The 20176-nt window shown below is 40.4% G+C and overlaps 2 protein-coding genes across 13 annotated transcripts in view; one reads left to right on the top strand and one right to left on the bottom strand.

Moving 5' to 3' along the window:
* LOC120716321 (myelin transcription factor 1-like) overlaps positions 1-15447 on the bottom strand; it is a 47119-nt gene extending 31672 nt beyond the window's left edge. For 2 of the 9 annotated variants that reach the window (XR_005691868.1, XM_040003810.1), the window contains exons 1-10: positions 15220-15447; positions 13775-13829; positions 12651-12684; positions 12365-12433; positions 8197-8429; positions 4679-5728; positions 4485-4604; positions 3730-3820; positions 3257-3370; positions 2956-3173 (exon numbers count right to left, since the gene is read on the bottom strand). Coding sequence is in view for 8 of the 9 variants with exons in the window: in XM_040003810.1 (XP_039859744.1) it covers positions 2956-3173; positions 3257-3370; positions 3730-3820; positions 4485-4604; positions 4679-5728; positions 8197-8429; positions 12365-12433; positions 12651-12684; positions 13775-13829 (1984 nt within the window). In the remaining variant the exon portion in view is untranslated. Of the gene's footprint in view, positions 1-2955; positions 3174-3256; positions 3371-3729; positions 3821-4484; positions 4605-4678; positions 5729-8196; positions 8430-12364; positions 12434-12650; positions 12685-13774; positions 13830-13922; positions 14921-15219 lie in introns of those variants that run through there. The other 7 variants (XM_040003801.1, XM_040003809.1, XM_040003803.1 and 4 more) reach the window with 6 other exon arrangements.
* Positions 15448-17729: 2282 nt separating this feature from the next.
* The window catches only part of LOC120716322 (protein-serine O-palmitoleoyltransferase porcupine-like), a 28169-nt gene continuing 25722 nt past the window's right edge, over positions 17730-20176 (top strand). The window contains exons 1-2 of one of the 4 annotated variants that reach the window (XM_040003813.1): positions 17730-17850; positions 19756-19892. In XM_040003813.1, the coding sequence (XP_039859747.1) occupies positions 19757-19892 (136 nt within the window). In that variant the 5' untranslated portion in view covers positions 17730-17850; position 19756. Of the gene's footprint in view, positions 17977-18898; positions 19216-19755; positions 19893-20176 lie in introns of those variants that run through there. The other 3 variants (XM_040003812.1, XM_040003814.1, XM_040003811.1) reach the window with 3 other exon arrangements.

Genomic DNA, 20176 nt, shown 5'->3' with positions numbered 1-20176 from the left:
AGGTTTCCTTTTAGTTATAGCAGAACCTCATACAATTTTATACAGAGCTTGGCAAGTGAAAAAACAAACTTTTATGTATAAATTATTTTAAAAAGTAAAACATTTTGTACAAAAACATACAGTTATTAACACAAATTTATAGACGTTACTGACAAAAATTGTTTTTGGTATAATGTCATTTATTGATCAGAATAATTGTAGAATGACATATTCCATTTGGATATAACTCAGGTGGTTCTCTGCCCCTATAATCTCAGGACTGCGCCTTAAGTTGTTTCTGATACAGGTGTCACGCATGGCAGCTCTGCCTCTTTAGCATGTGAGTGTGAATGGGAAACATTATAAAAGCCCTTTGCAGAACCTAGCTATGTTTGAAAGGTGGTATAAAAAATGTGAATAAGACCATTTCACATAGAATGGTTAGCACTGTCACCTCGCAGCAAAAAGACTCCTGGTCTAAACCAGGAACCAAATGAGGCCTTCTTATGTGGAGTTTGCACGTTTTCCCTGTGCCTGGCATCTTCCAGGTAGTTCGGCTTCCTCCCACAGTTCAACTGATAGGTTACCTTGTGCTTGATGGATGTGAGGAGGGTAAATGTATAACAGAATTAGAATTTTTCCCCATCTGTCTCTCTTCTCATGTTTGGTGTGTGTCTTCTTGTTTCTGTGTTTGGTTTCTTTTAATGTTTTACTTTGTAGCTTAGTTTTCTTTTGTATCATGTGTTACTTTTACTTATTCACTGTCACCTGTATCTCATTTCCCCTGCTGTTTGTCATTTCTCGGGCTCAGTGTATAACTAGTCCCGTGTTCCTCTTTGTCAGAATATCGCTGATCCTTGTGTGTAACACTGCTTTTTGTTTTCCTGCTTTGGATTTAGTCTCTGTGCTTTCTTGGCTTTCAACTGTTTTTGTTCCTTCTGTATCTTTTGAATTTCTTGCATTGTGATGGCTGCAGTTACAGCCACACAGTGGTAATGTCCACCAAACATCAATGTTACAACAGAGGCTTACACATAACACTACATTTACATTTTTCTTCCTTTAGATATAGGATTTCATTTACAGGGTAATAAAGAATTGGTTTTGGTTTAGAATTAATTCATTTATATACTCACATAATACTGTATTTTAAAATAAGTGAGGATATTTTAGTTTACACTGTTATGTATGTATGATTTAATCTTTCTTCTGTTTTCTTTACCTCAGTGACAGCTGCTCGGGTCCCTTGGTTGATGAGCTAAGAGGTGGAAAAGGGGCAGAGCAAGCTTATATGGAGAACTGCAAATTGGGTCATACCACAATTCTGGATCATGGGGGGGGGGGGAATGGAATTTGTTATGTTAGTCTCAGTTGGGTTTTTGTGTGTTTAATCCCTTTTTTTGTTTTTGTGGGCTGATCAGCCACTATTTAAGTTTCCACTTGTCTGTTTAGGTAGGTCAGTTTGTTTCAGTTGTTGGTAGTGTTTGTGTAGTTTTGTTACTTTGACCTCTTTTATGGGCCCAACATTTAGATTTTTCTGTATAGTTTAACCGAGTTTGTTTTGGGGTTGAATAAAAAAACTTTTTTGGACTTTAACCTGTACCTGACTTTCCTTCACTGCTCGGTCCATCACATGCATCCTTAATTTGGGTCATCATTTCCAGCCTTAACTACATAATCTTTTTCTTTTTGTATTATTCTGTGTTTAAATTGTTTGGAGATTGCAGGAGTGCTTGGTTCTAAAATATATTCAAGAATAAGACAGTGAAAGAAAGTGCTTAATGCTTATCAGATTCACCAAGTTTTTTTCTTTGGTATCTCTAAAGGAGATAAATATTGTCTTTGTCATTTGAAATATCTCATTTAAGCCTTCATCTACTTGTAATATGGATGTATTATAACACTGCAATTGATCAGAAGATACCAAACAAATAACAATTTGCACAGAGGGAATGCGGTTCACAAACAGTGCCATAGAGAGTTTATGTTAAAACCATAACGATACCTTGGAGTAAAAATTGACACAGCTCTTAAAATGGACAAATAGGTAAATACAGTGGTGAGAAAAAGCTTTTTTCAGCTGAGGCAGCTCTCTAAAGTAAAACCTTTTATTTCTTTTTGTGACTTGGAGAGAGTTTTACATGCATTTGTGACCACTCGGCTTGATTATTGTAATGGACTTTATACTGGTATTGATCAGGCTTCATTATCACGCTTGCAAATGGTCCAGAATGCTGCAGCTCGTCTGTTGACAGGGACATGCAAATGTGAGCACATTACCCCTGTTCTTGCCTCTTTACACTTGGTTGCCTGTCCATTTTAGAATTCATTTAAAAATTTTATTGTTTGCTTTTAAAGTTTTAAATGTCCTGGATCCTTCTTACCTGTCAGACCTTCTACACCAATACAGTCCACAAAGGTCTCCCAGATCAACTGACCAGTCACTCCTTGCTGTCCCCATGTCGAGACTGAAACACTGGGGGGACCGAGCTTTCGCTGTTGTGGCCCCCAAATTATGGAATAAACTGCCCCTCCATATTAGGCTGGCCCCAACACTTGAAATCTTTAAATCACTTTTAAAAATACACTTTTTTTCAAAGGCTTTTTAGGAGTCGTACCAGAGTCAGCTGGTAGTCAGCTGTTGGTCAGCTGTTGGTCACTCTTAATCTTTTTATTTTGTTAATCTTATTCATTGTATATCTTATTGTCTATTTTACTCATGTTTTAATATTTAATATATATACTGATTTATTTTTATCTTCTTTTTCATTTATGTATTTATTTTATTGTTATTTATATTTATTTCTTTGTCTGCTTAATGTATGTTTTTTAACTGCTGTCTCTGTTTTATTATTGGAAAGCACTTTGGTCAACTTTGTTGTTTTTAAAGTGCTATATAAATAAAGTTGGATTGGATTGGTTATAAAAAGCCTGTAAGTTGTTAAAAAATAAAAGCAAAGTGAAATTGTGTCTTACTTTTGAAGGCTTTGGGTGATGTTTCAGCAGTGCTAGGTGTCTTTGGAATGAGCGTACGTTTTCCAAAAACCTGACCATCAAAGCTTGCATAGTCAAAAGACACCTTGGAGTATTTCTCCAGCTCCTTGGCCAGGTTTGCTCGAGGTGTAGTGGTCACCGTGTTGGGCCGGTAGCTGCCATACTGAGGGATCTCCAGCTGTTTGACAAAACACATGGGCCTAAAAAAAGAGCCCTGATTTAGGTACTGATACTTTAACATTGTATGAATCAATTAGTTGAAAAATTTTCTTGCATGTCTCACCTGAGCACTCTGTCAGAATTGGAAGAGGGTTCACTGGCTGAAGCCTGTAAATGAACCTGTTTGTCCTGGTTCTTGTTCAGCTTAGCAGCTGCGGCAATGGGGCAGCCGGACAGACTGATGGAGAGGCATGCCAATGATATTGCATTTAAAGAAATAAAATGCTCATCAATAGAAACTCACTGAATTGCTGGGAAAGCAGTGTAAGCAGGTGTGAGCACAATGAAATGTTATGCAGTATTATTTTGCAAATGTGTGTGTGTGTGTGTGTGTGTGTGTGTGTGTGTGTGTGTGTGTGTGTGTGTGTGTGTGTGTGTGTGCAATCAGATCTAGGATCTTTAACACTAAACTATTAAAAAAACCATCAGAATACAAGCCTCTTTTTACAAGTTCTTTTCTATGAAGTAGTGACAGTCAATTTCTGTTTCATATACTGTTGTAAAAAGTGTTCAGAGTGTATCGAGTGCTTTATTAACCTGCGATGTGTGTTGCGGTTGCTGTTAACATGGCCTTGGCCTGTGCAGCCAGGAGTAGGACACTTCAAGACGTTCTCATGCATGGCCAGGACTACAGACACACAGCAAGTGCAAACTCAGGTCAGTGCATTTATCTTGCATTAGGTGCTTTCACAGCAGTAACAGTAGTAATGTACGTGTACACCTGTATGAGCTAGAAAAGGACAAGTGGCAAAGAGGCAAAGATACAGAATTTACAGCAGGAGTGGAAGTAAGAGTAATGGTAAAGCTGGTAGAGTTAATAATAATAATTACAACCTGATTTCCAAAAAAGTTAAAAGCCTATGTAAAATAGTTGACTTAATATGCTGAGGATGTGACGTCTAATGCTGTGGAACACCTCACAACTAATAAACAAACATACAGGTCAGGAAAAAAAAAAGCACCCCAAAAGTAAAGATAGGGATTCACCCATCTGTGAAAACCTATGATGATATTGTATTCCGAAATAACATTACTAAATATAAATTTGCAGGATGCTACCTAGAATTTGGTGATTTTATTATCTAGTCAATTCAGTGTTGGCCAGTCATATAGCACCAATCACCTTAAGGCACTTTAAATCGCAAGGTAAACACCCTACAATATTAGGGACCCTTTTTTAGAAACAGGTTTGTGTGTTAGCATTATTGGTCAGTATTTATTAATCATGGTGATAATTCAAAGTGCACACATTTGAATGTTGGTCGATGAAGTTAATGGTAAGCTATACTTACTCTCTGGAGGGATTCTGTCTTTGTGAGGACATCCAGACAGACTGCGATGATGGGGATACAGCCCAGTCACATGACCTGTCCCATCACACCCTGGCGTTGGACACTTGACTTCCTTTTTTTCTAGAATTTTATTTAGATAGTGAACACCTACTTTCTATGCAAACACGTTCACATTTGACTTTGCTGTTTCTTACCTTTGCTGTAGTGAGTGGTGCGGCGGGCTACAGCAGCAGCCTCTGAGCTCTTGCTGGATGATGTGTATGGTTGGTAGTCCAGGGAGCTCCGGCTCTCCTGGCCTTCCTTCACTTCCTCCGCCTTCAGAGCAATAGCCTGCTCCAGCAGCCCCAGGTTCCCCCGAGTCATATCCCAGTTCTCTGAGTCGTCTGTTATTCCCGAGCCCTCTGAGACACGATCCTGCTCCTCTCCTTCCTCTTCTTCCTCCTCCTCCTCCTCCTCCTCTTCCTCCTCTTCATCTTCATCATCATCATCATCCTCCTCCTCAGAGCGGACCTCTATAACCACTGTTGTTGGAGAGGCTTTACTGGAGTCTTGGTCCTCCTCTTCCTCCCCCAGGATCTCACTGTCTTCCTTCTCTTGTCTGTGATCCTCCCCCTCTCTCTCCCCTTCCTGTTCTTCATCCTCTTCTTCCTCAGTCATGGGAGTACAGATCTTTTCTTCCCTGAGTGACACCTCAGTTTCAGATCCCTGAGTGCGTGGACTCAAAGTGTAAGGAGTGTCAACCTCTTGGAGGACCTCCCTGTCTGTTCCATCCTCCTCTTCTTCTTCTTCCTCTTCTTCGACCTCTTCTTCATCAGCTTCCCTCTTATGCTGTTTTGACTCTTTGGCCAGATGGCCGTAATCACCACTTGAATACTGATGATCTGAGTTTTTCTGGCTTATCACTTGTCTTTCTATTACACTCTCTTCTACAATATTCTCAGGACTTTTTTGCTGTCCATTTTCTTCCTGTTCTTCTGCTTCTTCCGCCTCCTTTGTTTCTTTTAGATCAGGAATGCCTGTTAGCTCTGCGGGTTCCGCAGATGGCTGATTCTTTGTCATCAGACAAGCATCCTTCACATCCTTTGTCTCTGTTTCCTCCTGCTGAAGGTCATCAGCAGGTTTTACTTCCTCACCAGCTTTCTCACTCACAGTTTTGTTCTCAGCCTTTGCACTGATGTGTTTGTTCATGTCAAGGTCAGCTGAAGGACACACTGCTGTTACTTTTGTCACCTGTGAGGCCTCTGCTGTGAAGTTCAAAGTACAGATAAATGTCATTGCCACAGATTGTTTTGTCTGTGTCATCTCACAAAAACAAGCATTGTGACTGATCTTGCAGGTGACTTGATGTGATTTGTTTAGCAAGAGTGAAGTGAAGCATGCAAACCAAACTGTAGACCAAAGTCAACTGTTCAGGAAGTTGGCTTTGGTCTACACTCATGCCAAACTCTCCGCTATCTTGAAACGGTTCTGTTCGTCACAGTCACTGAAATACTGATTATGTTTTTTAATGTCCTTGTTTTTATACAAAGCTCATTTCTGTGACACTGGATTACATATGCTTTAATGTGTCTATATTTCAACTACAAAATGGAAACTCGGATCAGTTTCAGGTTGAAGTAAGGAATTACAACTACATGTACCTTAATCAATATTTTTCAAAGTCTACAATGTTACTTTTATGTAAGTAGGCATTACATTTTAAGATCTACTTCACCCACATCAGAGTAACATCAGAGTTGACAGTGACAGAAATTGTAATTTTGTGTCTGTACACCACAAACAAGATTGATGTTAACAAAGGTCTTGCGCTATCTGTTTAGGAACTTTTATGCACAGCCCCTCCATTTTTGATTAATTTGATTAATTTCTTCTTATGCTGTTTTTATAGTTTTATTGTTTTACATTGTTTTATTTACTGTTATATTGTTTTTATATTCCCATTTTCTGTGTTGTAAAGCACTTTGTGATTTTTATCTGTGAAAAGCACTATATAAATAAATTTTACTTACTTACTTACTTACTTACTTTTCAGAGGCTTTACAGTTTATAATTCCATAACAAATTACAACAATAAAAGATCTGAAAAACCATTCAATGAGAAGTTGTGTCCAAACTTTTGACTAGGAAATAAGTATTTGATCCCCCATCAATCTGCAAGATTTCTGGCTCCCATTTATATTTTATACAGGTAACAAGCTGACATTTGGAGCCTTTTCAACTCGTTACCTGTATAAAAAACAGCTGTCCATAGAAGCAATCAATCGATCCAGATTCCAAACTCTGCACCATGGCCAAGACCAAAGAGTTTTCCATGGATATCAGGGACAAGATTGTGGACCTACACAAGGCTGGAATGGGCTACAAGACCATTGCCAAGCAGCTGGGTGTGAATGTGACAACAGTTGGCGCGATTATTCGCATATGGGGGAATCATAAAATAACTGCCAGTCTCCCTTGGTCTGGAGCTCCACACAAGATCTCACCTCGTGGAGTTTGGTGAGGAATCAGGCCAGAACTACTCAAACTTTGAAGTTTGTCACCAAACATCTCAATGTTTCAAAAGAGGACTTGGTGAAGGTGTTGTGGTCAAATGAGACCAAAACCGAGCTATTTGGCATCAACTCAACTTGCCATGTTTGGAGGAGGAAGAATGCTGTCAATGACTCCAAGAACATTATCCCCACCGTCAAAGATGGAGGTAGAAACATGCTTTGAGGGTGTTTTTCTGCCAAGGGGACAGAACAACTGTATCACATCAAAGGGAGGATGGATGGGGCCATGTACCATCAAATCTTGGGTGAGAACCACCTTCCTTTAGCCAGGGTATTGAAAATGGGTCGTGGGTGGGTATTCCAGCATGACAATGATCCAAAACACATGACCAAGGCAACAAAGGATTGGCTCAAGACGAAGCATATTAAGGTCTTGGAGTGGCCTAGTCAGTCTCCAATCCCACAGAAAATCTGTGGAGGGAGCTGAAGGTTAGAGTTGCCAAATATCAGCAGTGAAACATTAATGACTTGGAGAGGATCTGCAAAGAGAAGTGGGACAAAATCCCCCCTGAGATGTGTGCAAAACTTGTGGCCAGCTACAAGACACGTCTGACTTCTCCAGTTACCAAAAAAGGTTTTGCTACAAAGTACTAGAATCTGGATCGATTGATTGCAAAACCACGTTTTGCAAAGGGATCAAATATTTATTTCCTTCATGAAGATGCAAATTAACTTGTAACTTTTTTCAAATCCATTTTTCTGGGTTTTTTGGTTATTGTTCTGTCTCTTACTTTACTTTACTTTACTTTACTTTATTGATTTCAAAGGCTGTTGGTAGTCCCCCGAACACGTTTTAAAACCAGAGCGGTTGTGGAATTCTCTCCCGCCATCTTTAGACTAGTTTTTAATTAGATTTGTGCTGTATATTTGATTGTACTGTTTTATGTTTATCTGTTTTATATTATTATGAAGCACTTTGTGGTTTTTATCCTGTGAAGAGTACTATATAAATCAATAAAGTAAAGTCTCTCATTGTTCAAATAAACCTGCCATTGAAATTATAGACTGACCATTTCTTTGGTAGTGGGAAAACTTACAAAATCAGCAGGGGTTCAAATGATTGTTTTCCCTGACTGTACATACTTAAAATAACTATGTATACAGGAGCCAGTTTTGCTTGGTGGGTAAGGAGGCAACTGCTCTAGTTTGGATTTACTCACTTTTTATTGACTCTGGCCTGCTTGTTGTTTTGGCCTTCTTGTCCTTGTTTTCTTCATCCCCTTCATTCTCTTTCTGCTCCTCCTCTTCCTCTTCTGCTGTGTCACTGTCTGCAGTCAACCCTCCATCTGCTGCCTGTTTAGCAGACTGATTCTTTCTCTTGGGAGCGGACTGGTTCTCCCCGGCCTCAGCCTCCTCCAGCTTCCTTTTCTTCACAATTGGGCAACCAAGTATGCTGAAAAGAGAAACATGGTTACTGATGTGTATAATGTCTAACAGGTTAACAGAAGAAAAAGAAACCTAACAAGTAGTTAGTGTTCTGTCACATACTATATTGAGGTGTGTGAGCAACACTGGAGAGTCTAGATACTACTAGCAACAAAGTTTTTAGTGGCTTTCCTTCAGGTACTCTGGCTTCCTCTCGCAGTCCAAAGTCATGCTTGCTAGATTAATTTGTAATTCTAACAGTTTTAATTGTGAATACAAGTTAGAGAAGGTGCTTAATCCCTAGCGCTTTATGTTTGATAGTGTGATAGTTTTGAGATAATGTTTGTTTATGCCATAGTTCCCAGGTCATTGACCCAGCGTTTTGTGTTTAGTGAACTTATTTGGGGATTTGTTCTGTGAAGACTTTCTAATTTTGTTTACCATAATATTTCTAGTAATTCTGTCATAGTCCTGTTTTTTTTTTTTTTTTTGTCTAAACTCTTAATTAAAAATGTTAGTTTTAGTTTTAGGTCAAGTATATTCAGTTTATGTTTTGAGTCCCTTGAATTTTTGCCTCCCTTTTCTCCTGTGCCCTTGTCTTGTCTGTGTTTAGTCCTCAGTCAGTCAGTCTTGTTTCAGTGTTTACCTTTCTGTTTCTATGTCATATCTGTGTTTTTGTTGCCATGTCTAGTTTATATATGAATCTGTTGCCTGCTCAGTTAGTTCCTGTTTTATTTTGATAGTTCCTTGTCTCTTGTTGTGTTGGTATAGTGGTAAGGCTACACACACCTTTGGAGCGATGTCTGCAGCTCAGACACAAGCATTTCGCTGCATGTTATACTGTGAATGTGACAAAAAAAATGAATTGAAAGTACACTATGTTCAGTTTTGCTTCCCCTGTCTATTTAGTCAGATTCAGTTCAGCTGTGCTCTTCAGGTGTCTCCACTTTGCCCATTTGCTTTTGTGTATTTAAACCCTCTGTATTGCTTGTTGCATCATCCCTCATGCTTCTCCTGTGTAGTCCTCTGCTTTACGTGTCCTGGTTCAGTTCTGACCTGGCTCTCTGTTTATCTCTCTTCCTTGTAGGTTACAAATAATAAAAGTTAAAGGCTTTCACATCCTGTCTCTTGCACATTGATGGTAAATGGCCTGCATTTGTATAGCGCTTTTCTAGTCCCTAAGGACCCCAAAGCACTTCACACTACATTCAGTCATTCACCCATTCACACACAGGCGATGGCAAGCTACATTGTAGCCACAGCTGCCCTGGGGCGCACTGACAGAGGCGAGGCTGCCGGACACTGGCGCCACCGGGCCCTCTGACCACCACCAGTAGGCAAACACGGGGTTAGTATCTTGCCTAAGGATATTTGGCATGCAGCCAGGAGGAAGCCTGGGATCGAACCACCGACCTTCTGATTAGTGGCTGACCTGCTCTGCCACCTGAGCTACTGCCAAAACCTGACTTTAGCACAGCAACACATGACAGAATATTTGGCTAGACAGAGCTCTGGCTTTTTGTCACCCTGGCTACATTGCGAAAAAATACAAATAATGGTCACGGGTAGGGATGGGTATTGATAAGATTTTCACGATTCCGATTCCATTTTCGACTCTTTAACGATTCGATTCTTTATCGATTCTCTTATCGATTCTTTTTAAAAAAAGGAGAACACTAAGGTTGATTAGCTTAGAACTTTGTTTTATATCTTCTCTTCTTTGTTTTATATCTTCTCTATATCTTCAGGAGTAACATGGCCTTACAAACCCAACAGTGAGATCTTAAGAGATCCACAGCCTACGGCTCTTCAATGGGGTGTCACAGGGTCCCCAGGAAAAAAAATTGTAAATGTAAAATAATAAAATAAATATTCTTCTGTAGCAATAACAAAGTATAACATAAATGATTCAGTAGCAATTACCCAAGAATATCCAGTAATGTCCCTGCCTACAATTAAACACATTCACTTACTGAAAATCGGGGGCATCTGCTGGCAAATGGGTGCAAGCCTTTGACCACAAACTTAGTCACTGCTTGGTGACATTCGTCTATCCTGGCCTGAAAGGAGACGCTACCAGTAGACAGCAGTGAGAACTGCCAGCATCTGAGCCAGACTCTGTCTGTCTCTCTCATCATGGTCACCTAAATGCACAGTAATGGCAGGTTTTGTAATAAGGCAGATCGCGTATTCGTAGTGTTTCCTCCCTTAAATTAAATATCTACTTTTCAAGTATTGCAAGTTGCCCTGTTGTCATCGGTTATCATAAAGTATAATCAAACTTTTGAGCGTTAGGCGCCGTGTTTCCTGCCAGGTAAATGACGCTCTGCAACGTGGTGAAGTCATTCGGGGTGACTGGAATCGATAAGGGAATCGTTTGCAAAACTGGCAAACAATTCCAAGGAATTGAAACAGTGGGAACCGGTTCTCAACAAGAACTGGTTTTCGATACCCATCCCTAGTCACAGGGCCTCAGACCCAGGGTTTGAGTTTCTCTGTGGGTGTGTGATTCTCTGTCTAAGTAAAACAAGTAAAACATGGGGCTTTTTAAAATCGTTCCTCATCTTGTGAAGGCTAGTCTTCACAGATCGGATGAGCCTCCATTTTGCCCACTTTGGCGTTATTCTAAGATTTTTCCACAATTTGCATTTTTTTTCCTGAATGATGAACTTTGCCTATTTTTACTTCTGAGAAGCACTGCCTCGCTAAGATGCTGTTTTCACAGTAAGTAATGTTACTGACCTGTTGCCAAGTAACCTAATTGGTTGCAAAATGTTCCTCTAGGTGTTTCTTTTTTAGTACCACTTACTTTTCCAGCCTTTTGTTGTCCTCTTCCAGTGTTTTTAAGATGCGTTGCTGACATCGAAATTCAAAATGAGGTTATATTTTTCATGAAATAGTAATGTTTAAACATTTGTTTTCTATATTGTATTATGAATAAAATATGAATATATGAGCTCTACAAATCATTGCCTTCTTTTATTTTCCTCTTACACAGTGTGCCAATTTTTTTTTAAATTGGGATTTTACTTGCACTTTTTCACCTTGCTCTCTGTCATTTTGTGGAAAATGCACATGAACCTGCTGACATCAGCTCTGCAACAGTTTGTAATACAGTTAGTGAAAAACAATAGTTTGTCAGTGCAGCAGTATCATCAAATATGCTTGGCAAGTTGAATCAAAACAGTGGAGCTCAAAATAAGAAGGACAGAATACTACAGCACGAGTTCCAAGACTTGGTGACATGTAGTTTGTGTTTTTGTAAAGAACTGAAGCATTGTTACCATTTATGTATTGAATGTATGCATCCATACTGTAATATGTGTGTGTAACATACCTAGAAGGGCTTTCTAAAATGAATGTGCTTGTTTGGTATGATAACCCTGTCTAGCCAGTCTATGAGGACCTGTGGTCAGTGTGTTTTCCTCATTTCTTCCATTGTTATACACATTAGGGTACAGTTACGTCAGCATGGCTAAACCTGGTTTAGGTTTACGGTTGTCTAGTTGAAGAAGATGGCACGAGTTTATAGCATAAGCTTAAATAAATATGCCTGTTACCCCCAACCTCTGACTAGGGTTGCTGTCCATGGTGCTGATGAGAAGCCGAAATGATGCTACTGATGCTTTGTATTATAACTATGTGATTCTATTTATTCACTGTATTTATTGTGTGTGTGTGTGTGTGTGTGTGTGTGTGTGTGTGTGTGTGTGTGTGTGTGTGTGTGTGTGTGTGTGTGTGTGAGAGAGAGAGAGAGAGAGAGAGAGAGAGAGGGAGAGCGTGCAAGACTGAGAGAGAGGGGTTTTTTGCTCGGTATGTCCTAGGGGTAAGGACCAAAAACATGGCACCAGAGCCTGTCACTGATTTGTTACACCTAAGCTTTCATATACACACTATGTACTAGGCAGCATGCAGTCTTTTATGATGACTGACTGATTTCTTATATATATTTAACAATCTTACCTCCTGTGTCGTGAGTACCTTCCACTGACATGGCCTTTACCATCACATCCAGGAGTGGGACAACTGCTACTGACACACATCAAGTCAAAAGAAATACAATTTTTTTACACACACAATATATATATATATATCTATATATATATCTATATATATCTATATATATCTATATATATCTATATATATATATATATATATATATATATATATATATATATATATATATATATATATATATATATATATATATAATTTATAACTTTTTATGCTGAGTTATAAACTCGTTTACCTTAAGTCTTGCTTCATTTCTTGTGCCACCAGTTCTGATGAAACAGGAAGACATGTTAGATACGGATATAACAATAATTTGGCTTTAACTGAAGTGAAAACTATGGGCCTATTATCTTGTGAGCTCTGCTTATAGTCGACATGATTTGCTTACTGTAAGAGATAGATGACATCTTCTCCATTACAATGTAAGTTGGAGAATTAGAGGACATCTTGTCCCACAGAGTGACAAGATGTACTATTATTTTTTTACACATAGCATGCCAATTTTTTGTTTCGGTGTCAATATTTAAGATTATATGCAGGTTAATGACACATGATAATTTAAAATACTAATGCACAACAAGCATTTGTCACAAATGATAATGGTTTGGAGAGAGTTCTATCCTTCAGCATGCATGGCACAGGAAAAATTGTTAAAATGTGTGTTTGGTAAGTGCTGAGAACTGCTCTGAGGAGTGTGCCAAGGCAAATGAAAAAAACAAGATAATGATAAAAGAAGAAGAGATAAAAGTGACCATCTGCTTATTATCAGCACACAGTTCAATGCCAGCATCCATAGGAAGCCTGCACCCTGTGAGTAGACCACAGGGTATGCGGTGGCTGTAGCTCAGGTGGTAGAGCAGGTCACCTGCTGATTGGAAGGTTTTTGGTTTGATCCCTGGCTCCCCCAGTCTGCATACACGATACTAACCCCAAGTTGCTCTCTGATGCATTCACTTGAGAATGTATGTGCTAGTTAGCTTCTTCTTTTTTTCTAAAAAGCATAGAAGAAGGTCTTGTGTGAATGGGCATGAATGGGTGAATGTGACATGTTGTATAAAGCGCTTTGAGTGCTCCGGGAGAGTAGAAAAGTGCTATGTAAGAACCACTCCATTTACAACAGTAAAGATACGTCCAAGCAACACTCCAAAAACGAATTTCATCTACAACAGCTACAGCTGCCTTGACTACTGTTGTAAGTAGGAAGGTCTGGTAAGCAAGTGTGTCAGTGTTTTCTCAGTACTCCACCCTCTTTGTCATGGTGAAAATGATAAGAGCTTTATGCAAACTATAGCGTTCATTTCAACATTTTTTTAATGTATTAGAAATTTTATTTGTGTGTGTGGGTGTGTATATACTGACCCCGGATGCCTTTGGAGCGGGTTCGTGTTCGTGTCTCTGTAGTGTCTTGACTCATCTAAGTAACAGAGGGACATGAGTAACATTCACAAGTGAGGAAGTGTAGCACAGACAGTCAGACAGACAGACAGGCAGGCAGACAGATAGGTACATTGTCACTGAGGCTTGTCCTCTCTGGTTGACTGGTTCTGTACTGGTCCACCGCGGGCTCAGAGTCTGAACTTTGAACTCATTTTTGCTGGATAAAACACACAAAACACACAACACCACCTTACAGTCAGCTAGTGTTGTAGGACAACTATGTTATACACTATATTAAGCTGCTGCTTATATTCTAACTAAAGATCTTTAATCTTTCTTTTGTGAATCCCACAATTTTATGGAGGTAGAAATGTGAAAACTCTACTTTTCTAAAAGAAAATCTTTCCAAAGGTACCAGAAAATGTGTATTTTGGAGAAATATGTGGGTGCACATGGGTCTAGTATACTGTACATGCTCAGACAGCAATGTAGCATGTCACTGGGAACACCAAACATTAGCTGTTGCTGTTGTGTGTTATATGTTTATATAGTGAGCGAATTCCACATCCAAACAGATTTGACCAAAATCTGTATTTTGATTCTCATATCAGAAAACATCAAAATCAAATGTAAACAAATATATTTCTGATGTAATGATTTACTGCTATCTATTTAGCTTTGGAAAGATGAGCTTGAATTATTTCAACGGTCTTGTTGCAGATTGAGCCACTTTTCTTGGCTAAAGTTAAAAATCATTGGACGGCAAGAACAATACAAATATCCATTAGTTCAAAAGTATGACTAAATTATTTCGTGAGGGGGGAGCCCCGTTTTGACACTGACAGTATCCAACGCAGACATGCTGTGTGAGCGTACAGTCTAACTATTCAAATATTCCATCAGTAAACAGATGGACTTTCTGATCAATGCCCGTGATTTTGGAGCTCAAAGTAAAGCAGGCTACGTCCTAGAAGGCAGTCGACAGCAGTCAGCTGTAGACGTGACAGATCGGGATTTCAGGATGACTAAAGTTTCAGGTGACCTCATCCTGCTGAAAGCTTTGTTTCACGTTGACAGCATTTAACAAAAAGAGAAATGAGAACACAGAGTGAGCTACAGGCCGATCGGCTGAGCACCACCAGGCCTGCGGCCGGCGGAGGACGGGCTGTTCCCGTTTCGGGCTCTCACTTCTGGGGCCGCCAAAGAACGCCGGAAACGCCTAGCGGCCCATAATAATAATCGGATGAAAAGGCAGATCTCCAATGATTCTCCGTGGAAGGAAACGAGTTAAAAACATGGAAACCTAAATACGTCCTCGCTTCATCCGCACCGCTCGGCACCAAATCCAGCGTCACAGTCTGCAGCCGAGGCCTCACAACATCCACGCATACGCTGCTCTTTGTCACGCAGACACAGCTCGGCCTTACCTTACGCTCAGACTACTGCCCTCCCCTCCCCCCTCGCAGACACATCTCCGGGCAGACGGACGTTCCGGTAACGCTCCAACGACTACGAGCCCGAAAGAGGTGCGGAGCCAAGCCGGACACAGGGGCCCGAGTCTGCGAGGCGGCAGCAGCAAACCGAGCCGTTCAGCACCCCGGACAGAGACGGCCGACTCTCCAGCACCACGGACAGAAACCCCGCTGCACTGCCTCCTGCAGGAGCCCAGGAGAGCTGCAACCGGCCCACCGGGGCTGGGCTCCCCCCTCGGCCGGCCGCGAAGTGCCGGAGGCAGCCAGTATTTAAAGAGCCAGAGCCAGCAGAGAGGCCGGGGGGGAGACGACACGCTCCTCTCAGTCCCCGCGCAGCTGAGGCTGCAGCACTCCTCTGACAGAACTGCATTCTGCTGGACATTGTTAGCTGCAGAGCTCAGCTCACAGATATCAGAGATTTTGTTCTCCCTTAGTCTTGAAACAGACCTCATTGCTTCATTCATTGCTGATGAACTAGGTGCAAAGATCTATCAAGACCTGGGAAAATAAAATAAGACAAACAAGCAAACCCCAGTTTCCACAGTCCCAACGAGCTTGAAATTCAGTATTTGACCACCTTTATCTTTACACAGGCTGAACTCTCTTTTAGGAACACTTTCCTGTAACTTCTGTAAGTGTCTTCACAAATAGTTCTCAAGGGTTCTTGAACAACATTCAAAGCTCATCTCTGGGCCATATCTTTACATAATGGCAACATGTTAAATAAAAATATCAAATTTGATTCATCTCTACATAAGTCCTGTTGCCTCTGGTTTTTAGTTCATCTGCCATTTCTATCGGTTTCCTTCTTATTAATGGCTTCTTGATACGGTACACTATACTTTATTGTCCCCTAAGGCAAATTTTACAGAAATATGTAAAGTGCTGTCACAGAAACTGCTTTTTAAAAGAGCCAATAAACATTAAAAGAAAGACTAAAGAAATACCAAACAGAAGTGGATCTATAATGACAAACCAAGCAGCTTAAAAGCAACCAATACTCCACAGAAAACCCCTGTACTACACAAAGCTCTGATGTAAAAGCTTGATTGGTGTAGGGACAAATGAAACGTTAATGCTATTCAGCCACATTTTAGGACTCTACTTTCTGCCAGAAGCCAAGAGCTCATACTTAGGATGTGGAATAGAGCCCTGTGTGCCTGACTGAGTACAGACTGCTCATAAATGACTGAAGGGAGAGGTCTTCGGCCCTCGGCACTCTAAAATTCAATTTTGCCTGCACAGAGAAACTTCCATGATACTCGATGGTATCCCATGCCTTGAAAGCCACTTTTCCTCTGAGACAACTTCTAATGAGTCTTCAGTGAACAGCAGATTGGATGCATCTCTCAGGTCCTGTGTCAGGTCTTTGCTGGATCTTTTCCAGTTTTTGACTTTCAGATACTGTTCATCTGCTGTAGAGTTTTTAAAAACTCTAGCTTTCTCAGATGTTTTAGAGACTCCCTGCACACCGTTCTGAGATATGCAAAGTGTTCAACAAAAAGAAAATGGTCAAGCTAAGCCTGTTGATACAATTATTAATTAGTGCCTGTCAAATTGTGTTATCTTTGGCATTTTTCATAGATTTAACTCAAGAAATGGGGACAAATTCCTTGTTTTCATTACAGGCTGCCCAAAACAAAGTGTCTAAAGATATCACTGAAGATTGGTTCTTTGCTATGTTTTCTGTTATGTGTAGACAACACTTATTTATTCCTTTCCTGAATTTCCCATAATTTTCTGCCATTGTTTACGTCAATGTGTGTATACTAGTGTGTATGTTGGGTAGGAGTGGGTGTAGGTGTGTCTTTTGATGCTGGAATGATCGATAGGTCAGAATAAATGATTGAACAAACAAATAAAAAAAGCATAGGTGTGAAAATGTTGAATTTTTGATTTTTGAATATCTGGCTCCTGGAAAGCCAAAAGGGAAAGAAATGAGAGGTGACTCAAAACCTTTGCACAGTATTGTAATTGTGCATATCACAGACAGATGAGCTAGTAACAGCTGCTGTTCACAGTGAAGTAGACTGAAAGTACGGCGGTTTTATACTTGAATGTGGAATGGCAGGGTTACTTTATAGTATGTTCTCATACATCATATGAGATTAAAAACCCAAAAAGAAATATTTGGAACTATTTCAGCTGAAATGAAATAGGTTTAAATAATGTTGCAAACAGGGCAGCAGTTCAAAAAAAATGAAGAAAGAACAAGTGCGTTGGCTTTGTGCTCCATTTTCACACATTTGTATTTCACTTGAACATTTACACAGACGTATGACTGTAGCTCTTATTTCTCTAGTTGTTTGCGTGGTCTGGAGAGACTGCTGCCGAGGCTTCCTAGCTTGGTTAAATGCCTGCTGCCTCCTCTGGTCACGTGTCTTCGACTGGAAGAGCCGCTGAGAGGAACGGAGGATACGCATTGAAGAAGCTGCCGTAAAACCAGCAGGGGGCAGTGAAGGAACGGTTTGGAAGACGGGAATGAGTAGGAAAGTGTGGAAGACGAAGAAGAGTAGAGGAGCTGTTTCCGTGCGCCAGCTGGTTGGACCTGGATCTGGGGTCTTTGGCTGTGCTTCAACAGTTCAGGTGAGCCCGCTCTCTGACCTTCCGAACCGGATTGCTGGAATTGATTTAGCAGAGCTAGCGCCACCTGCAGGCCACCTCAAATTGTTGTTACGTGTGGGAAAGGTTGGTGCAGCAGAGCTAACGGAGGTAAGTGAACGTGAAAGCTAGTTGTTGCTGGATGACGTGTGCGGCTAGCTCCTGTAGGCCAGTTTCTTAGTGCAGTCTCCGTGGACCTTCGGATGATCCAGTAATGAAACGGTCGCTTTGGAGTAACTTTCGGCGAGGCTGCAGTGCGTGCGGCCGATTGTCATCACTGTCACATAAAGCACAGTAGTCAGTAACCTTCGTGGATGATAAAGTCAGAACCATCGTGTCATTCTTAGCCATCAAGCTCACTCACTTCTTTTTTCTCACTCCAAGATGGTCTTAGATACTTTTCCATGTGCAGATGGGCTCACGGCTCATTTTGATCGATTTCTTTGGAAAGATCTAAGAAGCTTAATGTGTGGAGATATTTCTTTTTTCTGGCGCGATATGGCAGCCTCGCTTCTGTCAGTCTGCCCCAGGGCAGCTGTGGCTACAACTGTAGCTTGCCTCCACCAGTGTGTGAATGTGAGAGTGAATGAATAGTGGCATTGTAAAGCGCTTTGGGTGCCTTGAAAAGTGCTATATAAATCCAATCCATTATTATTATCATTATTATTTTTGCAGAGAGAAAGAAGCTCCCAACGAAACCAGGACTGATTACTTTAATTCATAAACCTGGAGAAGTTCCTAAACCTGGCCTTTTAAATAATTAAAGGCCAATTACACTGTTAAACGCAGATTATCAAATTCTTGCCGTATCGATTGCTGCCAGATTAAAAAGAGCTCTTTCATCAATAAATCTGTGAATCAATCAGGTTTGTTGAGAGGACGACATACACAATAGCATACGACTCGTTTAGGATCTGATTGTCTGGAGTGATTTACTAAATGAAAGAAGATTTTTTTTTTTTTTAGATGTTATGTATTTTCATTGCAAACAGCGAAGTAGACGGGATTAATGTAACGGGAAGTCAGTTGGCTGATGATACTATTTTAAAAAAGAAAACAAATCAAATTTCAGCATCATTAAGAACTATAAACACTGTTTTAAAGCTTTAGGGTTACAGTTAAATATAGATAAAAGCAGGAGTGAATGTGAGTGTGAATGGTTGTCTGTCTCTGTGTTTTAGCCCTGCGACAGACTGGCGACCTGTCCAGGGTGTACCCCGTCTATCGCCCTATGACAGCTGGGATAGGCTCCAGCGCCCCCCGGGACCCTGAAAAGGATAAGCAGAAGGGAATGGATGGATGGATGAAATCTTAACTCTGCAGCCATTGTATAACGTAAAGGTTAAAAATGTAAGTGAAATATTTGGGGATATTTCTAAAGATAAAGCAGTGTCCAAGGAGAAGAATATTATGAATAATATAGAAAAATGCCAACAGTTGCAAAGAGACATCACTGTTTTTGGTCGAATCCTACAAACTAAAATAGAAAGTCTGTCTAGGCTTATCAAGCCAATATTTTCTTTGCCCATGTCACCTGATGTTGTTAAAGCTTGGTTAGGGAAGATTTGCTGCAGTTAAACATTCTCCTTGTCTGAGGTGGCTCCACATTAAAAATATCAAATTTAGTGACAGAAAAATCTCCAACAAATTTATTAGACTAATCTTACAGAAAGAATGTTTTCCTAATCAGATTAAAAGTCATCATGTTAAAAAAAAACAACCAAACAAAAAACCTACTTTTTCATCCATCCATTTTGTTAATGCGCATGTGCAGTTTTTGTGTAAAGCCTACAGAAACATTACAGCCAAGCACTGAAAACAGCACTCGGACTCTTTGACCTTTGTGAACATATTGTGATATTGCAGTGTTGTGTCTGTCTGTGTGTGCAGGATGGACATTCCCAGCAGGTTGGAGGTGTGGCAGGAGCTGGTTGAGAGTTGCGGTCTCATTACAGTCCAGCAAGGCCTCCAGCAGGTGTGGAGGCTGTTGCTACTCTGCCTGCTCTGCAGACTCTGTTTCACACTGGGTGAGCTTCACTCGCTGCACAGGAGCACACGTCCCAGCTGCTGATTACAGTTATCGCTGGACGCAAATGGGTAGTCAGAGCTGCAGAACATCTTCTGCTCAGCCACCTGTGATTTGGCTGAAAATGTTATGGTTTAAAGTTTGGACATGTATGTTTCACATGTTCCCTGTAAAATGTCATCATCATATGACAAGTAGTTTTCTAAATATTCCAGCCTTTTTGACACACTGGGAAGAACAAAAACACAAGTGCCAATGTAAACATCTTCATCCATACAAGTAAAT

Source organism: Simochromis diagramma, unplaced genomic scaffold (genome assembly GCF_900408965.1).
Source record: "Simochromis diagramma unplaced genomic scaffold, fSimDia1.1 OVJJ01000466.1, whole genome shotgun sequence".
NCBI lineage: Eukaryota > Metazoa > Chordata > Actinopteri > Cichliformes > Cichlidae > Simochromis > Simochromis diagramma.
The sequence above is the reverse complement of the archived record's forward strand: the minus strand, read 5'-3'. Positions and strand labels throughout refer to the sequence as shown.